The sequence below is a fragment of the Hemicordylus capensis genome, chromosome 6 (assembly GCF_027244095.1).
Source record: "Hemicordylus capensis ecotype Gifberg chromosome 6, rHemCap1.1.pri, whole genome shotgun sequence".
NCBI lineage: Eukaryota > Metazoa > Chordata > Lepidosauria > Squamata > Cordylidae > Hemicordylus > Hemicordylus capensis.
The window spans coordinates 170,965,618-170,985,592 of NC_069662.1; the positions used below are offsets into that span (position 1 = coordinate 170,965,618).

General features: G+C 65.6%; 1 protein-coding gene across 1 annotated transcript in view; it reads left to right on the forward strand.

Annotated features, from left to right (window-relative positions):
• KCNH2 (potassium voltage-gated channel subfamily H member 2) overlaps positions 1–19,975 on the forward strand; it is an 82,432-nt gene that overhangs the window by 44,133 nt on the left and 18,324 nt on the right. The window contains exons 6-9 of the mRNA XM_053260364.1: positions 15,371–15,796; positions 17,561–17,948; positions 18,628–18,827; positions 19,535–19,787. Coding sequence (XP_053116339.1) covers positions 15,371–15,796; positions 17,561–17,948; positions 18,628–18,827; positions 19,535–19,787 — 1,267 coding nt within the window. The remainder of the gene's footprint in view (positions 1–15,370; positions 15,797–17,560; positions 17,949–18,627; positions 18,828–19,534; positions 19,788–19,975) is intronic.

Below are 19,975 nucleotides of genomic sequence, written 5' to 3' on the forward strand. Positions count from 1 at the left end.
ATCTCCCCCTGACCTTCAGCCACCTGCAAACCTGCCAGCCGTGAACCAGTGTGTGGAAGAACTGCCGGCCTTGTAAGCAGACGATCGGGAACCTCCGAACCGGGCGAGGGATGCCTACAGAGCAGAGGCGGACCAGAAGCGATGGCCTGGGAACTCCTCCAGGCAGAAGCCCAGAAGACCTCCTGCCCTTCCAGGAAGCCGGGCGTCCAGTGCTTGGGGCCTTTCCCAGCAACTCGGGTGGTCAGCCCAGCAGCTTCCTTCTCCAGAGACTGTCCCCCCGCTTGATAAATGCCCAACCCATCTTCCACCAGCTGCTGCTTGTCCCACGCACACCACATACCAGCCTGTCTTGCTCCCTTGAACCCTTCCTCTGGTGCAAGGGGAGAGCAAGGAAGAATTCGAGGCCGGGACATCTTCGATTCCTGGGCCTGTCGGGGCTGCTTGCAATACCTGGCCAACTGAAAGAATGCTTGTGGGGGCCAGCAGCATATGTCCACCCCCCAGCCCTGCCCCATACCTCCTCTTCCAGTTCCACCAGCAGGACTCCTGGCTGCACCACTCCCCCTGAGTAGGGGATGGGGCAGGGACGGACTGAGAAGCATCACTGATTTGGGCACGGGGTGACTCTCTGCCATCGGGACTGAGCTGGGGGACTGCACCAAGACCTCGGGACACATCCTTGCCAGCATCCTCTGATTCGGAGGAACCTTCCAGCACCGCCAGAGCCAGCACCTGCACAATCGGGCGAGGCCCCTTTAAACAGCCGGAGCTTGCTCCTGCAGGGGCCCAGGGGCCAAGGCACCCTGCCTGAGCATCAGAGGCTACAAAGCCCAGCAGCCCTCTAGGAGACACCCCCCACACACACACACACACACACTGGAGCAGCCATCTCCCCCAGCATCTGCATTCTCCTGACTGTCTCTGGCTGTGGTCAAAAGAGCATAGGACGCAGTCAGGCCCTTGGGCCATCTAGCTCAGGATTGTCTGCACAGGCTGGCAGCGGCTTCTCTAAGGTTGCAGGCAGGAGTCTCTCTCGGCCCTGTCTGGAGATGCTGCCGGGGAGGGGACTCAGAACCTTCTGCATGCCGGCAGGCAGGGGCTCTTCTTCCCAGAGCTGTGGCCCCATCCGCTAAGAGGAAGATCTTGCAGGCTTCACATGGAGCCTCCCCTTCAAATGCAAACCAGGGTAGACCCTCCTTAGACAATGCATGCCTGTGACCACAAGGCCAGCTGTCCTCCCTAGACCTGCCCTGGGAGCTAAAGAGGGTCCGGGACATCCCTGGAGCAGGAGGGAGCGTGACGGGACTGGAGCAAGCCGAGGGGGGAGTGATTCTGGCAGCCAAGGGCCGGGCGAAGGTGTGGGGTGTAGTGGGAGACCCGAGGGCAGAAGTTTGCAGGAGTTCCGGCGGGAGATGCCCAGGGGCAGACTCGGATATTTGTGTGGGAGCAGAGAGGCAGGGATCCTGCCACATATGGGGGGAACCTGAGGCCAACACCAAGGCACAGGCTTCGTGCAGGTTCAGCAGGGTGGATGGGGGCCTTGTTGCCAAAGGACCAGTGGAGCCCGTTTTTGTCCTTGAGCATCTTCAGCCTGAGGCTGAAATCTCAGAGAGGATGGGAGAGAACATTCGGGGCAGAGGGGTGGGGCTGGCTGGCAGGAGTGTGCAGGTGGCCCCGAGAGCTGCAGGATGGGGGGAGGTCCCTCAGGGAGAGCAGAAAGAGAATAGCTGAGGGCCACGTATGGGACCCCGAGGGTCACCCCCGCAAGGAAAGAGGAGGGAGACCTCCCCCCCGCCACCGTGGAAACCCTGGGAGGAGCGGGGGTGGGTGGGGCCGAGGTCCTCCTTCAGCAGGGGAGGGTGTGCGGAGGGGGCTTTCCAGCTCCCAGGCCCCCTCGCCGGATCAGTGGGTCACACTTGACTATATGCTTGGAAGAGCTGTTGAGCAGCAGCAAACCCCCGACTGCAGAGGAGTGATTTGGGGCATGTCTCTGCTCAGGCCTTCCTTTGTTGCCGCCCGTGAAAGGGTTGTTTTCAGGGCAACCTTTCCTTTGGTTTGCCTTGCTGGCTTCTGCTTCTGCTTGCTGTGACGGGGTGTGCGTGCAGGGAAGTGGGCTGGGTGAGCTCGCATGGATCTTCTCCCCGGGCTCTTCCCTCTCTGTGATCTGAGCTCATGCTCTGCGCATGTGCGCCATGCCCACGCCCAGCATCTCTTCTGCCATCTAGGTGTTTGTAATGAGCAGTCGGGGGGGGGCTGCCCCTGCCCCTGCCTTGGCTCGCGCCAGATGTCCTTGGGGCATCAGGACTGCTGCGGGGCCCCTCCCTTCCCCGTGCATGTGGCATGTGCCCCCGTGGCCTGGATTGCAGGGGCTGTCTGGGGCGGGGGCTGTGTGTGAGGGGCTCCACTGCTGGCACGTTCCAGATGGCGAGCCTCACCCCCCACCAAGCCGTGGAAAGGGCAACCTTTTGTGGCCCCGAGTTCGAAGCGCGCTCCCGATCGGTTGTCAGGGGGGCAGCCTCCCAGAACGGGCCAATGCAGCTATTTCTTTGCAACGCAGATGCGCCGTTATAGGGCTGTGACGCAGCAATAAAACCCAAAGGAAGGCATGGGGAATGTGAGCGGCACCTTCCTCCCAAGGCAGGGGCTGCGATGTCAGCACACAGGCCGTGCGGAAGCACACTCCAGGGACCCGTTGCCACCCTGTGGTGCTAGCCGGCCATCAGGAAGCACCCTGGAGGGGCTGGAGCAGAAGGCCTTGGGTCCCCTCTCCTGGCCCACTCCCGGGGATGCCCACCCCACCCCACTCCGGTCTTGAGCCTTCCGCTGGCAGGACAGCAGAGGGGTGGGGTTCTTGCCTGGGTTGCTGCCGCCTCCTTCTGCATCAGAGTCGAGGACAGGGATCTACAGCCACAGAGTGGGGCATCATTTTTAAATGTTCAGCAGAAGAAAGGTGTGCTTGTCCCTTGCGCCACCCCCCCCCACACACCTTGCAAGAACAAATGAGACTTTGCTGTGAGAAATTATGCTGCCTGCCTGGGATTAGCATCGCCAAGCCTCTCAATCAGGGAATCAGTGGGAAGGCAGAGCAGGCTGGGGCTGTGAGGAAGGCGGAAGGGATGCTGCCAAGTTCTCAGCCATCCTGGTGGTGAATAGAATGCGAGGAGGAAGCAGAGGAGAGAGAGATGGGGGCAGGCGGGCGGGGGGGCTACGTGGTGAAGCTCTTCCGCTGCCTTCTCAGGTGGGGTGGCCAGCGCAGCTGCCTGAGCTCTTGGCGGTGTCAGGCAGAGTTGGGCCCAGTCAGGCTTGCTCTCTGCTGCCGCCTGGGGCAGGGATCCTGACCCCCTTGGAGGGGCGTGGCAGCAAGGAGGAGGGCCAGGCAGTGGTTGAGGGGGCTGGGCTCAGTCCATTCCCAGGTTCGGCAGTAGGACCCAGAACCCTGACTTGGTGTGTGGGAGGGGGACACTGCTTCTGGCACGAAGAAGGGAGACCCGTCCGAGAGTCTAGTTGGGCCAAGAGGGGGGCAGACGAGAGGAGCGGAAGGTGTGCCAGCCAGCCCTAGAGACGTGTGAGTGGGGCAGCATCCGCCCCTGCCCTGCCTAGCGCAGGGCCCAGACTGGCTTCCACTGCCCACACTGAGGCCTGGGAGGAGCCTCCCAGCTGCCCCATCGTGGGGAAAGGTCCGTTGGGCCACTGGGAGAGGGGGGAAGATGGACTCAAGGAATGGAGACTCTCTCCTCTGCCCCGCCCTGCCTAGAACTGCCAGGCCCCCTGGAATTCCGAGTTCCACCCGGATTTCAAGCCTCTCACCCGGACTGCTTCGCCCACCCGGACTCACCCAGACTTCAGATTTCATTTTTTAAAAGAAGCTGAGCTCTAGCCCTTGTAGAAGTGGAGTTATGGAGCAAAACGCGCAGTCACTCTTCTGCTCCACTGCTAGACTTGGATTAAGCGAGGAAGGGGCTTCACTTCCACGAGTACAGCAGTCTCCTGAGGAATGTTGCCTTGTTTGTTACCGGCAGGGGATCTTTTCTAGGCAGTTGAGAGGACAGCTTGCTTTTGATGTGAATCACTACCTGCCTACCAGGCTGTGCATTATAACGTTTCACGACTTTCTTGGCTTTACATTCTTTGCATGCCTACTTAGAAGTAAGCACCATTGGTTTCAATCAGATCTTCTCTCAGATAAGTGTGTATAGAATTGCAGTCTTAATTAAAAAGCTGTGCTTTTTTGTTGTTGGATTGCTGCTGTTAATATGTCAAGGAAAATGGTCAGGCAAAGATATCTTCCCCAATGATTGTTGGTAGGTACCCACAGCAAATACAAATCAACTGCTAATTTGCATATGCAAAATTATTTTCAAGCCAGTTTACAACATATGCAAATTAGGCACCTGGATTTGGAAAGGCTGGAAATGGCAACCCTAGGGGCCCCTGCCCCACTGCTGCTGCCATTTTGGTGGGGCCAGGGAGGCAAAGCTGCCACCTTGTTAATTGCCCTCGAACTGGGTCCCTTCTTGAAAAGGAGAAGCCTCCCCTTGCCAGCCCCCCCCCACTTCCGTGCTAGTCAGGTGGGGCGCTCTGGAGGGGGGAAGCCAGAGGCAGAGTCCAAACCGCAGCTTCCGTTCAAATGCCGGCAGGCATCCGCCCCCCCCAGCCCACCTCTGCTCCCAGCGCGAGGCTACGGCAGGGCTCCTGGGTGCTCCCCCCCCCCCCCCGCCAGCAGCTAGCCTCAGCCAGACAGAATGAGGCCACCTCAGGTGCTGGCACGAAGAGGCAGGTAGGGTGTGTGTGTGTGTGTGTGCATGGGCACAGAAGTGTGGGCCACACTCCTCTGCCTGCAGCAGCCGCTCTAGTAAGGGCCCAGTAAGGAACTTGAAACCTAGATGGTCTTCCCAGAGCGGCTCCTTCCCCTGCCTGCAACCTTGGGGAAGCCTCTGCCAGTCTGTGAAGACAATACTGAGTGAGATAGACCAATGGTCTGACTCAGTATTTGGCAGCTTCCTATATTCCTGTGGGGGGGGGAGTGCGGGGGGGAGTGCGGGGCTTGCTTGAGACCTGTTCAGGGCTCTGAGTAGGACAAAGGCTGCCCTATCTCCCTGGTAGGCCTTCTTGCTGCCTGCCCTGCCTGGGGCTGCTGGGCCCCACTGAGCCAGGCCCTTGCTCCATTCCGTGTTGTCTTATACACTGGCCGGCAGCAGCTCTCCAAGGTTTCTGGCAGCAGGTTCCCCTGCCCTACCTGGGGATGCTGCTGCCAGGGATTGGAGGGGGGGGCACCTGCAGGCCAAGCAGCGGCTCTGCGCACCCCCCCGTGCCTAAAATTGAGAGGAGCAGTTGTGGGGGCCAGTGGGGAGCTGGCTGGTCCGAGAGAGCACTGCCCCCCCCCGCGAAGAGCACCTGCGCAAAGGGCCTGCTGGGGCGCCTTCCTCGGCCGGGGCTGCTGTGCTGCTGCCAGAGCCGACGGCGGGCCGGGCGCGCTGCTGCGGTCCCTGGGAGGAGGAAGCGGCAGGAGGCCTTATGGCCCATAACTCACGGCGGGGGCGGGGGAGGCTGCCTGCCGGGGCTCGGGCTCAGCCGCAGGGAGAGTCTCCAGGCCCCGCTCCCTGCGCACGCCAAGGTGACCGCGGGCGCCGCCGCCGTCGCAGCAGCAGACGGACACGGGCCTGGAAGGAGACCCCTCCCCCGAGTGTCGGGGCGAGCCAGCCCCCCCGCCCCCGTGACCTTGGAAGAGACAGGGCAGGAGCGTGGGGTCCAGAAGCCCCTTCCGCAGGGTCGGGACTCCGGAGTGGCCTCTGGCTGCCCCCCTCCTTGTGTGCCTCAGTTCCCCCAGGAAGAAAGACGGTGCTGCAAGCGAGGCCGTCGCTGCAGCCGCTTCCGAAAAGCGGGTCAAGGGGCCCGCCTACCGCGCACCCCCCCCCCCCCGCGACTCTGGGGCGCGCGTGGCTCCCCCGCGGGTGCTCCTTGGAGCCCGGCAGAGCTGCCCGGGGTGAGGAGCGGCAGCCTGGGCGGGCGGAGGCCGGGAGGGGCTCCGAGAGAAGGAGACGGGGGTCCGTCGGGGAGGGGCTCCCAGAGAAGGAGCGGGTTGGGGGCAGCCCCTGGCGGCGGCGGCGGCTCCTCCATCTGTCGAGCCGCCAGCTGCTGGAGCCGCGCCAGGTGCAGCTGCCGCCGCACGTCTCTCTATCCCGTCGCTGAGAACCTCGCCGCCGCCGCCCCCAGCTCCAGGCATGGCAGCGGCGGCGGCGGGCAGGATCTCCTAAGAGAGCAGCAGACGCCGCCGCCGCCGTCGGGGCCCGGACCGTCATGTCTCGGGGCAGGACGGAGGGCGGCGGGGGCGGGCAAGCGGAGGAGGGCAAGAATGCCCGGGTGCGCCGGGCGGTCCGCATCTCCAGCCTGGTGGCTCAGGAGGTAGGGGTCGCGCAGCTGGGGCGGGGGGGGGGGCACTGGGGGGAGCAGAGGAGATTGCGGCGGGAACGGCGGCGGGCGGAGACTGCCCTGGGCTCTGGCGCTCGGGCTCCGGACGCGGGTGTGCGTGGGACAGGGAGGGCACTCTGCACGTGCTCAGAGACGCTGGCACGCTGCCCTTTTGTGGGGTGGCTGCTGGCCCCGCACCCTGGCGAGGAGGCGTCTCCGAGGCTGGGGCTGTCCTTGCGGGGGCTGCCGCTGGGCCAGGGACCCGTTCGGGAGGACTCCAGAGCCGGGCGAAGGGCGGGCGCCCCCTGCGAGCTGCGCCGGAGGCGGCAGAGAGGGGCCCCGGGGTGCTCCCCCCCTCGCCTGGCGGCGGCAGCAGAAAGGACGGCCGGCCACTCCCGCCGTCTTCAGCCAGGGGTGCCGGGGAGGGAGGACGCGCAGGCACTTCTCGGCGGGGGGGGGGCATGGCGGGGGGTGGCTGCTCCTGCGATCGTGCAGGGGCAAGGCCAGCACTGCCTTCGGCACATGGGCAGAGAACCCCGCTCTGGTCTTGGCAAGCGCGGCTGGCGACTGGGGGAGCCTGAGGGCGACCTTGCTGCTGCCCCCCGCCCAGGCGGCTCCCTCCCCCCACACACCCGCCCTGTGTCTCCAGCAGCTGGTGGCCAGAGGCGGGCGGCGGGCGGCGGGCGGGGCAACCGAGGGGCAGAGCTTCAGCCCGGAGAGCCGCTTGCAGGCTGCGACCCAGAGCTGTGTGTGGGGTGGGGTGGTTTAGTGTTAGTGGCCAACACACCTTGGGGGAGGTCGCGGCCACTGAGCCAGAGAAAGAGGGTCTGCTTGACCCCCAGGAGAAAGGGGGGGCGGGGGCGGGGCGATCTACGCCGTGCTCTACCTTGACTCATCCAGAGTAACTATCCCCTTCTTGTTCCCCCCAGGGGGCTGCTGCAGCCCCGCTCTTATTCCCAAGTGTGCCCTGGGAAGTCGTGGGCAGGGGGAGTGCTGAGGGGAAATTCGCCTTCCCCCCCCCCCCCGCAGTGTGTGTGAATTGGGCCAGCCTAGCTCAGGGCGGCCTACTCCCAGTGGCCTGGGTCTTTCCCAGTCAGAAAGTGCAGCAGCCCTTGGTTGGGGGGGGTGGCTGCTGCGCGGTCTGCCCCCCCCCAGCAGGAGCCCCTTCCTCTCAGCCACCTTGCTCCTGGCACCATGCCACCGGCTGGCCTAGCCCCTCACCCCCTTCCTCTGTGACATGGGAGTGGCAGTGGGGGGGGGAGAGCCCGGGTCCGGTGGAGAGCTGGTCTTGCAGCTGTGAGCACGAATGGTCCCCTTTGCTAAGCAGGGTCCACCTTGCTTTATATCTGGATGGGTGACCAGATGTGGGTGCTGTGAGGTTTTCTCCTTGGGGAGGGGGCCGCCGCATCTGCTTGGCCTGCTGCCGAGGGCCCCAGGGTCAGTCTCTGGCTGCATCTCCGGGGCCCTTTCCAGATTCCACGCTGTTCTGCAAACGCCAATAGCTTGCGCAACCCTAACCCTTGTGCAAATGCCGCTATTTGTTTGCGATGTAGGACAAAAACGCCAGGAGCAGCTCCAAAAGGAGGGTTGGAAGTGCTTGCTGACAGACACAGGCAGTGACCCTTTTGCCGCCGGTAATCTGGAAAGCGCCCAGGTGAGGCTGGGAGAGACCCTTCCCGGGACCCTCAGAGGGGCCCTGGCGGCGTGGAGCGGGACCCTCAGCCGAGGGTCTGACTCTGTCTCTCTCTGAAAGAGGGGGCTTGTTTCTGCAGCGGCCTCTGTCCGGCTGCCAGGGCTCAGCCGGGCTCCTCCCCAGTTCCCCTTTAAATCTGGCCTGGACACACCTGGGGAGACTGACTGGGGGTCCAGAGCTGCCTTGACCCTGGTGCTTCCCTGCAAAAAGGCAAATGCCCTCTTTCCAGATGGGCAGGAGGAGGAAAGATGGACGCTGGGGGGGGGGTGCAGGAGGGGGGCTCCTGCTAGCAGAGCATGTGGGGATTCCCCATGTAAGAGGCCTTCCGGCGGCCCTTCTCCAAGGCCCTCAGATCAGCATCAGCAGCGAGGCTTGGCTTTCTCGGCATGTGCTCAGTTGATGGGTGGGTTGCACAGCTCCTGGTCCAACCCCTCTGGACCAGTTGGCAGCCCTGGCAGAGGTGCCCCCTTTGCCTGGCCCTGTCAAGGCATTTCTGTCCGGACTGACTAAGCTCTGGGGCTGCTGGCAAAAGAGATGGGGGGCGGGCAGCGGCGGGGGGGGGGCATATCCCCGTGTGAACTCCCCTCTCCTGCCAGGCTCTGCTGCCCCCTGCTGTCGCCTTGCCTGCATTGCAAGCCCAGGAGTGTGCTCGTCACCCTTTATGCAGCCACCCTGCCTCCAGCCCTTGAGGTGGGGGGCAGGCAAGCCTGTTGGCACTCAGTGGGCATCTGCGCCAGCCAGGGGCACGGACTTCTCAGTTTCCCAGTGGGGGCATGGGGCACATGGGGGAGGGGAGAGGTCTTGGGGTAGCAAGCATGCAGGGTCCTCTCTGGTTTGCATTTGAATGGGAGGCACAGGAAGAGATTCCTTGCGGGGTTGGGGTTGCTCTGGGCAACCTGCAGGCATCGAGCCCCACTCGCTTTTCTCCTGGTAGAGTGAAAGGGCCCGGAGAGGCAGCAGCCCTGCCTCCTAAGCACTCCTCGAACGGCTGCAAAGACAACGGACGGACTGTGTTGTTCAACTGACGGATGAAGTGGGGCAGGAGAGCTTGCTGATGCTACCTGGGGGTGGGGGTGGGAGTTGCCTCCCCCAGGAGATCTGGAGCCCCACTGCCCCCATGACGTGTATGCCCCTGGCGCCAGCCTCAGCACCTCAGAGCTTGCCTGCCCCATGCTGGCAGCCATTCTTTGCACACACACACACACACCCCTCCCCGCAATGGCCTTGCAATGAAGCCCACCCACCCTGGAGAGGCTGGACCGGGCAGGATCCTGCGAGCGTGAGCTGGCCCTTCCCCGCTTCCCTGGCTTCTCTCTGGAGCCGGAGCGGTCCTCCTGCCAGGCCCCCTCCCCACCCCAGAGGCCCGTGCCTCCCTGCAGGCTCCGGAGCCGAGGCCTGGGGCCCCCCCCAAGACTGCCAGCGGCATCTGGCCGGAGCAAGGCTGCCCCCCCCGGGCCGTGTGGCACCACCTCACCCCAGGGGCCAGGAGATGGGGGGCTGCCCATGGCAGATGCACACACCCTTCCAGCGCTGGGGCTTGGGGGCTAACCCCTCCTGCCAGGCAGTCAGTCAGCCTGGCCTTGTTTGGGTGGCTGGGTGAGGGGCCCTGGCAGTTCTGGTTCAGGGCTGCGGGCTGGGCAGCCTGGCTTTGGACGGTGGGAAGCAGAGGGGAGAAGCCGGGCGTTGCCAGCTGGGGTCGGGAGCAGGGGGCCCCTGTGCGCAGAAAGAGAGCGAGGGGGGCTCTGTGGGGGCTGCAGCCCCAGCTGCTGGTGCACAGCGGCCTGAGAGGAGCTCTGCTTCCCCGGGTGAATGCTCAGGCGGGCTCCTTGGGACCCCGTGGCGTGGGCTGCCTTCCTTCCCCCGTCCTGCCCCACTCCAGTGGGGAGCAGGACTGAACAGGGCAGGCCCTGCTGGTTTGTCCTTGGCCCTCGGGATACTTTGGGAGCTCCATGTAGGATGGACTCCCTTTTTATTCCACCTCCTGAGGAGCTGAGGTTAGTATGCAGCTTCCCTTATTCTTACAACCCTGTGAGGCAGGTCAGGGAAGGGAAGAGGAGAGAGAGAGAGACTGAGCCAAGGTGAGCTTCATGCCTGAGCAAGATCTGAACCCGGGTCTTCCCAGTCCTAGTTCCTCACTAAGCCCTGCACCACGCTGAACCACCTGAGCTCCCCTGTGACAGAGAGTAGCCTCAAGCCCCGAGTCTGGAGGAAGGTGGACAGGAGCAGGGTGTACCACGAGGCACACCCTTGGCAGCCATTCTGACCTGGAAAGGACTCCTGCGGACGGACGGACGGGGGCAGTGGTGGTTCTCCTCCCACTTCATTCGTGCAATTGGGGGACTGAGGGGCGGTGATGTGCCCAAGGCCGTGCAAGGAATTAGTGTCGGAGGAGGCTGGACTTGAAACCCCCAGTCACAGGTCCAATGCATGGAGAAGACCCGCAAGGGCTTCAGAGGGCTCTGCGGGGTCCTTCAGGGCCAGGCGAGGGCCAGGTAAAGGGAGCCCACAGCGAGAGGGGAGTGGGGGCGGGGGAGGTGCCCCAGATGATGCTGGTCCTCTTGGCCACATCAGAGGTTGCCCTTGGCCAGGTTGGGCTGCAGTGAGTGGGATTCCTGCAACTTGGCTCGCTTGCAGGGAGCTGTTGGGTTCCAGCCAGGCAGTGCTTTCCACTTCGCCGGCACGGTGGGCCACCTGGAGTCCAGAGTGTGCGGCTCGCCTTGCTCTGCAGCAGGATATTGGGGTGTGTGTGTGTGTGTGCTGGGTGGCCCTGCTTTTAGGCGGGGGCTGGACTAGATGGCCTTAGCTGGAACCCTTTCAAGCCCGGCTCAGCTCTCTTCCCCTCCCCCGCACGCGCACACTTGGCCTCTTTGGCACGCGCGCCAGCTGCCTGGTACCAAAATAACTGCGCCGCGAACCCAGAGCGAGCCGTCGGCCACGCGGGGCCCCCTCTCAGGCTCAGGCTGGCAGCGCCCAGGCAGGGCCCCCCCGAAGCAGGAAGCAGGCGCCCGAAGCGGGGCTGCTGCCTGCCTGCCTGCCTGCCTCGTGAGCCCCCTGCGGGCGCAGGGCGAGCAGTGTGGGGGAGCCTGACCCAGCTGGCGCCTTTTGTCGCTGGCAGAGCAGGGCAGGCTGGGTAAAATTTCCGCCCCAATAATTTCCCGGCCTCGCCTCGCTCGCCCCGCGCCTCCTCGCCCCGCTCTGCGCGCTCTGCCTCTGCGCGTCCGGGCCGGCTGGCTGGCTGCTGCGCGCTCAGCCCTCCGCCTGCCCGTCCAGCAGCGGCGAGGGCGGGCTATGGGGCGGGGGGCGCCGGGCCGGGGTCCCCGCGGTGCCCGCTGGGCGCGCCGCCCCCGGGGCTGACTTCCTGCGCCCTGCGCGCAGAGCCCGCTCTCGGCGCCGGCGCTTAGAGGATGCTGGCCTCCCTCCTGCAGCTGCTCCGGGACTTCTCCGCCCGGCCCGCCGCCCGGCCCCCCATGCCCGCCATCTCCCTGTGTGGCACCTGCCTGTGCCTGGGCAACGATGCCCACGCCAGAGCCCAGCAGCAGGAGCAGCCGGAGCAGGAGCGGGGCGGCCGGGCCGAGGACGCCGACCGGGACCAGAAGGTAGCTGCTAGGCTGGAGGAGCCGGCGGGGGGCCAGGAGGGGCCATTGCGCCGGCGGGGGGGGCGCCCCTTCCTCCCTCCTGACGCCTCCCAGCTCCCCTTCGCTGTTGGGGCATCCCCGGGTTGAGGACTGTTGGGGCATCCCCGGGGCGGGGCGGGGCTGGGACACAAGCAAGGGGGGCGGCGCTGCGGGAAGGCCTGCACTCCTGACGTGCCCAGAGGCACTCTCGCAAGACTTCCTGTGACGTCAGCTGAGCCCAGGCCCCTAAGGCTGGCTGGGGGCTGCGTTGGAGTGTGGTCAGGAGCAACGCTTGCCTGTGGCACCAGCACACACACAAACACACACGAGGGTGGGGCAGGCTCCTTCCCTCCGCAGTCCTTAGACTTGGTGTTCTGAGCTGAGGGTCCGGGTTGGTCTTTCTCCCGGGGGGGGGGGATGGGACCGGGCAGTCCCTGCACAGAGAAGCTGGCGGGGCTTAAGCCAAGCAGGCAGGCTCGGGCTGTGGTCACTTAGCAATGTGAGAAAGGTGCTCTGCATATGTTCAGAGGCACTCACCTGCACTGTTTTCTTTTGTTTTGGCATAATCCGTAATCCGCCGTAATCAGCCCAATGAACCAGGGATGCAAAATTTCCCCCTCAATCTACCCCCCCCCGCCGCCTGAGGGCCATGCTGCTTGCAGGCTGGCCATTCATCAGGTAGAGCAGTGTGTTAAACCATGCAGCCTGCAGGCAGTGTGGCTCTTGGGCAGGGCAGGAGGGGGAGAGGGGGCTGCTGTGGGGACCCAGAGGCAGCAGCAGGCTGCACCTCCTTTGGTGCCCCCCCCCCGTTCCAAGAGTGAGCTTTGGTCCCGCTTCTGCTGAAGCCTCCTTGCTCTGGGTGTCTCCTGCCCGGTGGGGTGGCCACAGCTGGCATCTCCTGCAGAGACGGAGAGCCTCTCCCCTGGTGGTGGTGGTGGCGGCGGCGGCGGCTGCGAAGTGTTGTCAGCCAATGTGGCCGCGTCATCCTTTCCGGCACCCCTGCCTGATCGATAGAACAGCAGCAGCCTCACTCCGTGGCGCGGAAATGGGCCTGCTAGCCGGTCTGGTGAAGTGGGTGCTGCCACGGGGGGGGGGGAGGGGGCTGCCTAATTCCTGACCTGAGAGGGGCCGATCATGAAGTCCACCCTGGAAGTGCTTCTCTCTAACCCTAGCCGTGGGGGGGGGGGATGAGGGGTTCCAGATTGGTGAGCGTGGAGCGCACTGCACATGCTCAGAGACCTTCCAGCCTTCCCTGTGTCTTCAGGTGTTCTCGTATGAAGCACTGACATTGCAGGCAGGCCCCAGACTAAGCGCTGGGTTTCTCCCCAGCACGGGGAGGAGGGGCTGGGGGAGCCCTGGGGGGTCAGCCTGAGGTCCCTCCCCATCTGGTCTAGGGGGGAAGGTGTGCAGCGGGGACCGTGTGACGACCTGCCTGAGTAAACCGTTCTGTGGTTGGGGGGGTGGCGTGGCAGGGAGAGGCTCCCCCCTCCAAGGCTGGCAGAGTCTAAAGGAATTGGCAGCCATCTCCAGAAGACAGTTGCCAGCAGTCCTGGAGATCTCTGTGGCTGGATATGGGGGGAGAGACGGGGCGAGGGAGTGGCCAGGGGGGTCTCCAGAAGGGCTTCCGCTGGCCCTGGGGCAGCCCCAGCCCCCCCCCCCTGGCAGAGGACTTGGGGCCTCTTGTCCCTGCACTCGCTGCACGCCTGGCTTGCGGGTGGCGTCAGGGCCGGAAGCGGGGCCTGGGCCGCGAGGGGCGTGAGAGGCCTTGGAGGGGGAAGGAGGGTCCCCGCTCTGGCCTCCGAGGCCCCCTGGCCCCGGGCTGAGCAGCCTCGTCCTTGGAACTGGCCCACCTGTGCCTACACGCCCAAGCGCCCAGAGGCGGGGCCAGGCGGGCTCACAGGCCTCTGGGCAAGCGGGCAAGCAGTGGCTGGAGGGGGGCTCCTCCCGCTCACTGCAGGCAGCCCAACAGGAGCCCCCCGTCCCCCTGAACTGGAGCCGGGGGCCGCTTGTCGGGGGACGGCTCTGGCCTGGGGCCTGGGCTCAGCCACGCGGCACACGCATCCGGCCTGCCCGGGGGGGCCAGTGCTCTGTGCGTGTGGCGGGTGCGGCCCCCCCTCCCCAGCAGTGACTCCGCCTCCTTCCTGCAGCAGCCACCATGCTGGCCGCCTGCCTGCCTGCCAGCCCTCCTCCTCCTCCTCCTCGGGGTCTCTGGGGGCAGCTTGGCCAGAGCTGGGCCCTCTCCAGGGTGGGCTCCCACAGCCGCCTCCTCCTCCTCCTCCGGGAGAAGAAGCCGGGCGCCGCGCGCGCTCGTTCTCTCCTGCTCCCTCCCTGGGAGGCACATGCCCTGAGGCCGCCCTCTCTTGGGGCCCCAAAGGAAGAGGGGCCTCCTTTCTCAGCAGGCAGCCGCCTGTCCGGTGAGGCCCATGTTGCTCTGTGGTGGGGCAGCCGCTCTTTGGGGACTCCCGGCTCCAGCTGCCGTGTGGAAGACAAGCCACTGGGGGGCTGAGGGGGAGAACTGCCAGGCCCTCGGAAGAGGAGGGGTGGGCCGCCGCCAGGCACGGGCCTGAAGCAGCCCAGACAAGCCGCCCCCCCGGAGCTGGCCCTTCTCCCTCTGCGAGGACGGGCTGGTCACTCAGCGTCCGCCTTGCCTGTCAAAGGCTCCTGGCAGCAGCCTCTTCAGGCCGGGCTGGGCTGGGAGTCGAGACACTCCTGCCGGCCACCTGATGGGGAAAGCAGCGGCTGGGCTGCCCCTTGCTCCCCCCCGCCCCCCCCCCCGCAGGCTCAGTCAGGCCTCATCAGTGCTGGCCCAGCCGGCAGCCCCCACCTGGCCCTGGGCCCTGGCAGGGCCGAAGAGTCTGTCCTGGCATCTGAGGCGATTTCCACGGAGGCTGGGACTGCCAGGCGAGGGGCTGGGCCTTGGGGGCCCAATGGGTGTTGCACCCCCCCCAAGCAGCTATTAGCTCCACGGTGGCGGGGGAAGACCAGGACAGGGACGGGAGCAGCTTCTGTGCCAGTTCTCCCCCCCCATTAATAGTAGCTTGTGGGGGGGGCAGGGGGAGTGACTCACAGGTTGCGTGGGGGGAGGGCTCCGCAGCCTGCTCCCCCAGAGCCCCCCCCTCTCTGGACGGGCCCAGCAACCCGAGCTGGCCAGCTTGGCTGCCCCCCCCCCCCCAGAGTCTTGGGCTGCAGGCAGAGAGAGGCCACAGTGCCACCAGCTCCCGGGGGCCTTTCCGGAGCCCTCGAGTGTGCTATTTTGGGAAGGAAGCCCCTCACTGCTCCCTCCAGGTGTTGAAGCCGTGCAGAAACTGCTCCAGGGACGGGGGTGGGGGGGTGGGAGTGCTCTGGGCTGCCGGCACATCCAGCCGCCCCTCAGAGCTGTGCTCAGCCGGCTGGGCCCACTTCTCCTTCCCCGCCCCCCCCCGCCGAGCGCCGCCTGGGGGGCAGGGTGGCCCTGCCTTGGGCCAGAGCGTGGTGGGCCGCAGCCGGGGGTCTCGGGAGCCCTGAGTGGGCCGCCTGGCTCGGCTCCTCCTGACAGGGCTGGGATGGAGGAGGCTGCCGCTGCTCTGCTTGAGACCCCAGGTGGGCCTCTGCCCGCCGTGGGGGGGGGGGGGCAGGGGCTCTGCCAGGCAGTGAGGTCTGCCCTGCCCTGCCCTAGGTCCTGTCGCTGGGGGCCGACGTCCTGCCGGAGTACAAGCTGCAGGCCCCCCGCATCCACCGATGGACCATCCTGCACTACAGCCCCTTCAAGGCGGTCTGGGACTGGCTGATCCTGCTGCTGGTCATCTACACGGCCATCTTCACGCCCTACTCGGCGGCCTTCCTGCTCAACGACGAGCAGGAGAAGGCGCGGCGCCAGTGCGGCTACGCCTGCAACCCCCTCAACGTGGTGGACCTCATCGTGGACATCATGTTCATCATCGACATCCTGATCAACTTCCGCACCACCTACGTCAACTCCAACGAGGAGGTGGTCAGCCACCCGGCCAAGATCGCCATCCACTACTTCAAGGGCTGGTTCCTGATCGACATGGTGGCCGCCATCCCCTTTGACCTGCTGATCTTTGGCTCCGGATCGGAGGAGGTAGGCTGGCCCAGGCCCCGGGCGCCCTCTGGCTGGCCTTCTGGCGTCAAGGGTGGGAGGGGCAGCCTTCTTGGCCAGGGCCTTCCACGGCTGCAGAAGCAGCAGGCGGAGTTTCAACAGGAGCAGACTTTCTGAAAGTGTCGCATGTTTGAATTTCCATCTGTCAGGGGAAGAGTTGCAACTCTGCTGCTCAGGGAAGGGGGAGCTGATTTTGGACGGAAGCTGCGGAGAGGAGGGAGCAGAGGTGGAGACGGGCTCCCTGGCCAGGAAAGGGGGCACATGAAGGCCAAAGGGCAGCGGGGGGAGGAAAGGGCGCTTCTTACCCCTCCTCCAGCGCCCTCTCCTCTGCCCTCTTTCCCTGGCGCAGAGCTGCAGGTTCCTGCCGTTACTGGGGAGGAGGGGCGGTTCATAAGAACCAAAGAAGAGCCCTGCTGGATCAGGCCCCGCAAGGAGGCCCAGCTAGGCCAGCATCCTCTTTCACACAGTGGCCCACCAGACGCTGCCTCTGGGGAGCCCACAGGCTGGAGCTGAGAGGGGCCGGCCCCCTCTCCGGCTGTGGCTGCCCTACACACACCCTGCCCTTGATGCTGGAGGTGGCCCACAGCCCTCCAACGAGCAGCCGTTGATGGACCTCTCCTCCAGGAAGTGACCCCACATCTTGGCCCCTCCTGGGCAGGACAAGAAGCAGGATTGACCGAAATGCGGCCACTGAGCCGCCTGCCTGCCTGCCTGCCTGCCTGCCTGGCTAGCACGTGTCTTGCCAGGAGGGGAGTGAGGCCAGCTGGCAGGCGGGGGAAGAAATGAGGTCTGGTCCGGAGGGAGGCCCCGAGCAGATCAGGTGCTTCTTCGGGGCAGGGGGGAGCCAGCAGGCCTCAGGTGTGTGGGCCGGGCTGAGAAGGCTCCAGTGGAGCCCGTGGGGGGAACGGCGGTCTCTCTCGGGGAGGCCAGCCCCGAATCTGGCAAGAGCTGGGCTAGCCGGCTGCCTCTCGTCCCAGAGGGGGGTGTCCCAGCAGCCCTGGATGGTGATGAGGGCGCCAAGGAAAGGTCTCCTGCTCTGCCCCGGCAAGCCTGGGGTGTCTCTTGAATGGGCATTGTGCAGAACTCCAACCTGAGCAGGGAGAATTTGGGCAGGCGCAGCTTCTCCCATGACTTCTCCAGCACTCGGAGGGGAGAGGCCACACTGGCTGCAGATGGTCCTCCATACAGGCCAGGTGGGGGGTCCGTCCCTGTTCCCACCCCACCCCCTTTTAAGTGAGTGGGAGTTCGTGTCTGCCAAGAAGGACGCTGGAGTCCAAACCTGCCTAGAAGCTGCATCCTGATCTATAATCTCAGGTGCATGAATGATCTCTGGCTGTATGTATATGCATGCAGAGGAGGATGTACTCTGTGCGTGCACAGAGAAACTCTTCTCTTTGTGGCTGCTCCCCCTGTTTCAGGGCTGTGCTGCTGCAGAGGGAGGTGGTGCAAACTCAGCCCTGCAGAGTGCCTCCCCCCCCCGCCAGGAGGGACCCTTGGACATGACAGCAGGGGTGGGGTGGGGAAGAAGAGTTGGCAGCTGGGGGGGGGCGTGAGGGATGGAGCCCCCTGCCTGGGAGGGTTTCCAAGCGTGCTCTGGGCAGGCGCCGGTCACGTCAGTCGCTTCTTGTTGGGAAGCAGCACCCATTTCTCCCGCAAGCGTTTGTGCCTCCCGGCCCCCAGGGGGCTGGACTAGATGGCCTCTGGGTGTCGGGGGCTGCGGACTCCTTCTGGCCTCTCCCTCCCCAGACCACCACGCTGATCGGCCTGCTGAAGACCGCCCGGCTGCTGAGGCTGGTGCGCGTGGCCCGCAAGCTGGACCGCTACTCGGAGTACGGGGCGGCGGTCCTCTTCCTGCTGATGTGCACCTTTGCCCTGATCGCCCACTGGCTGGCCTGCATCTGGTACGCCATCGGGCACGTGGAGGGCGAGACCATTGGCTGGCTCTACTCGCTGGGCAGCCAGATCGGGAAGCCCTTCAACGAGAGCAGCCTGCACCGGGGCCCCTCCATCAAGGACAAGTACGTCACCGCCCTCTACTTCACCTTCAGCAGCCTGACCAGCGTCGGCTTTGGCAACGTCTCCCCCAACACCAACCCGGAGAAGATCTTCTCCATCTGCGTCATGCTCATTGGCTGTGAGTGCTCGCTGGCGGCAGCGGCGGGGGGGGGGCGCCCACTGGCCCGGCAGCCACGGTCCGTGGGCGGCTCCGAGGAGTGCCGAGTCCCGGGAGTCCTGCCTCGGCCCGGGAGCCAGGAGGAGGCCCGGGGCCCTTGCTCAGCGCTCTCCAGCAGGGACGGGGAGCGTGGGAGGGCCAGCTGGGCGGCCCCTCTGGGAGGGAGGGAGGCGGCAGCGGCACGCGCGGAGCTTCGACCCGGCGTCTGCTGCTGCGGGCCCGGGAGCAAACGTGAAGGGGAAGGGGTGGGGGCTGCCAGGGGTCCCCAGGGGCAGCCTTTGGCTGGGAAGGTCAGGAGCTGAGCCCAGCCGTGTCCTCTGCCTCCCCCAGAGGAGGCGCCCCGGTCCCTGCTGGCCTCTCTCCAGGGCCAAAGGTGTGGGGCAGCCCCCCTCCCTCCTGCTCACACCTTGAGAGAGCTGATGGCCAGGGGTGGGGGGGGGCGGGGAGTTGTGGGGGGGGCTCTTGCTCAGCTGCCGCCACCCTAGAGGCGCCCACAGGAGGGCAAGGACAGCAGGGAGCTGGGCCCGGGTCGGCAGCAGAGGCTTCCCCTGTGAGCACGGGTGGGGGGCGGGGGGGGTGGGGGTCCCCAGAGAGCAGGGCAGGGAGGGAGGTGCCGTCTCACCCTGCCCCTGCCCCCCAGCGCTGATGTACGCCAGCATCTTTGGCAACGTTTCGGCCATCATCCAGAGGCTGTATTCCGGGACGGCCCGCTACCACACCCAGATGCTGCGGGTCCGGGAGTTCATCCGCTTCCACCAGATCCCCAACCCGCTGAGGCAGCGCCTGGAGGAGTACTTCCAGCACGCCTGGTCCTACACCAACGGCATCGACATGAACGCGGTGAGTGGGGGGGGGCCTCTGGCTCTGCCCCTCCCCTCCTGCCCAAGGCCAGACCGGGGGGCGGAGAGCAGGGAGGTGTTGGCAGCCTAGTCCCCCGCCCCCGGGCATTGCCTGGCCTTGCTGGGGCAGGAGCCTCCCCCCTTGTCCTCCCCCGCAGCCCGGATGCTGCCCTCCGGAGCCTTCCCTGGGGCAGGTCTCAGTCTGGTCCAGCACCCCCACCGGATGCCCCGGGCGAGCCCCCAGGCAAGATGTGCAGGCCCCCTCTCCTGCTGCTGTGGCTGCCCTGCCACGGGGATTGAGAGGCCTCTCGCCTCTGAGGCTGGAGGTGGCCCACAGCCACCGGACTAGTAGCCAGTGACAGACTTGTCCTCCATGGATTTCTCTAAGCCCTTCCGAAAGCTGCCCAGGCTGGTGGCAGTCACCACATCTTGTGGCAGAGAATTCCCTAGATGAATGATGCTCTGCGCGACAACGTCCTTCCTTTTGCCGGTCCTCAACTTCCCAGCGTTCCGTTCCATGGGATGGCCCCCGGTCCGAGTGCTGTGAGAGAGGGAGAGGAATCTCTCTCTGCCCCGCTCTCCACCCCCCCCCCCCGCGTGTGCCACTTCACAGATCTCCGTCCGGGCTCCCCTTAGTTTCCTTCTTCCGAAGCTAAAAGAGGGGAGTGTCAGCTGCGGGTCTGTCGCCTCCCCCTCTGCCGCCTGCAGGTGCTGAAGGGCTTCCCGGAGTGCCTGCAGGCCGATATCTGCCTGCACCTGAACCGCAGCCTGCTGCAGAACTGCCGGCCCTTCAAGGGAGCCACCAAGGGGTGCCTGCGGGCCCTGGCCATGAAGTTCAAGACCACCCACGCGCCCCCCGGGGACACGCTGGTGCACGCAGGCGACGTCCTGACCGCCCTCTACTTCATCTCCCGCGGCTCCATCGAGATCCTGCGTGGCGACGTGGTGGTGGCCATCCTAGGTGAGCACGCCCTGGGGGGGGGTGTCCCCAGGGGATGCTCAGGGCTCGGTCCCCCTTCTGGCAGAATCTGAGCGGGCTCAAAGGCGCCCTGTTCAGGAGCAGCAGGAGGCCTTTTCCTCTCTGCCAGGGCCCCGGCTTTTCAGAATGTCGGGGGTGGGGGTGGGGGCCCACTGCCTGCTCCCAGGCCT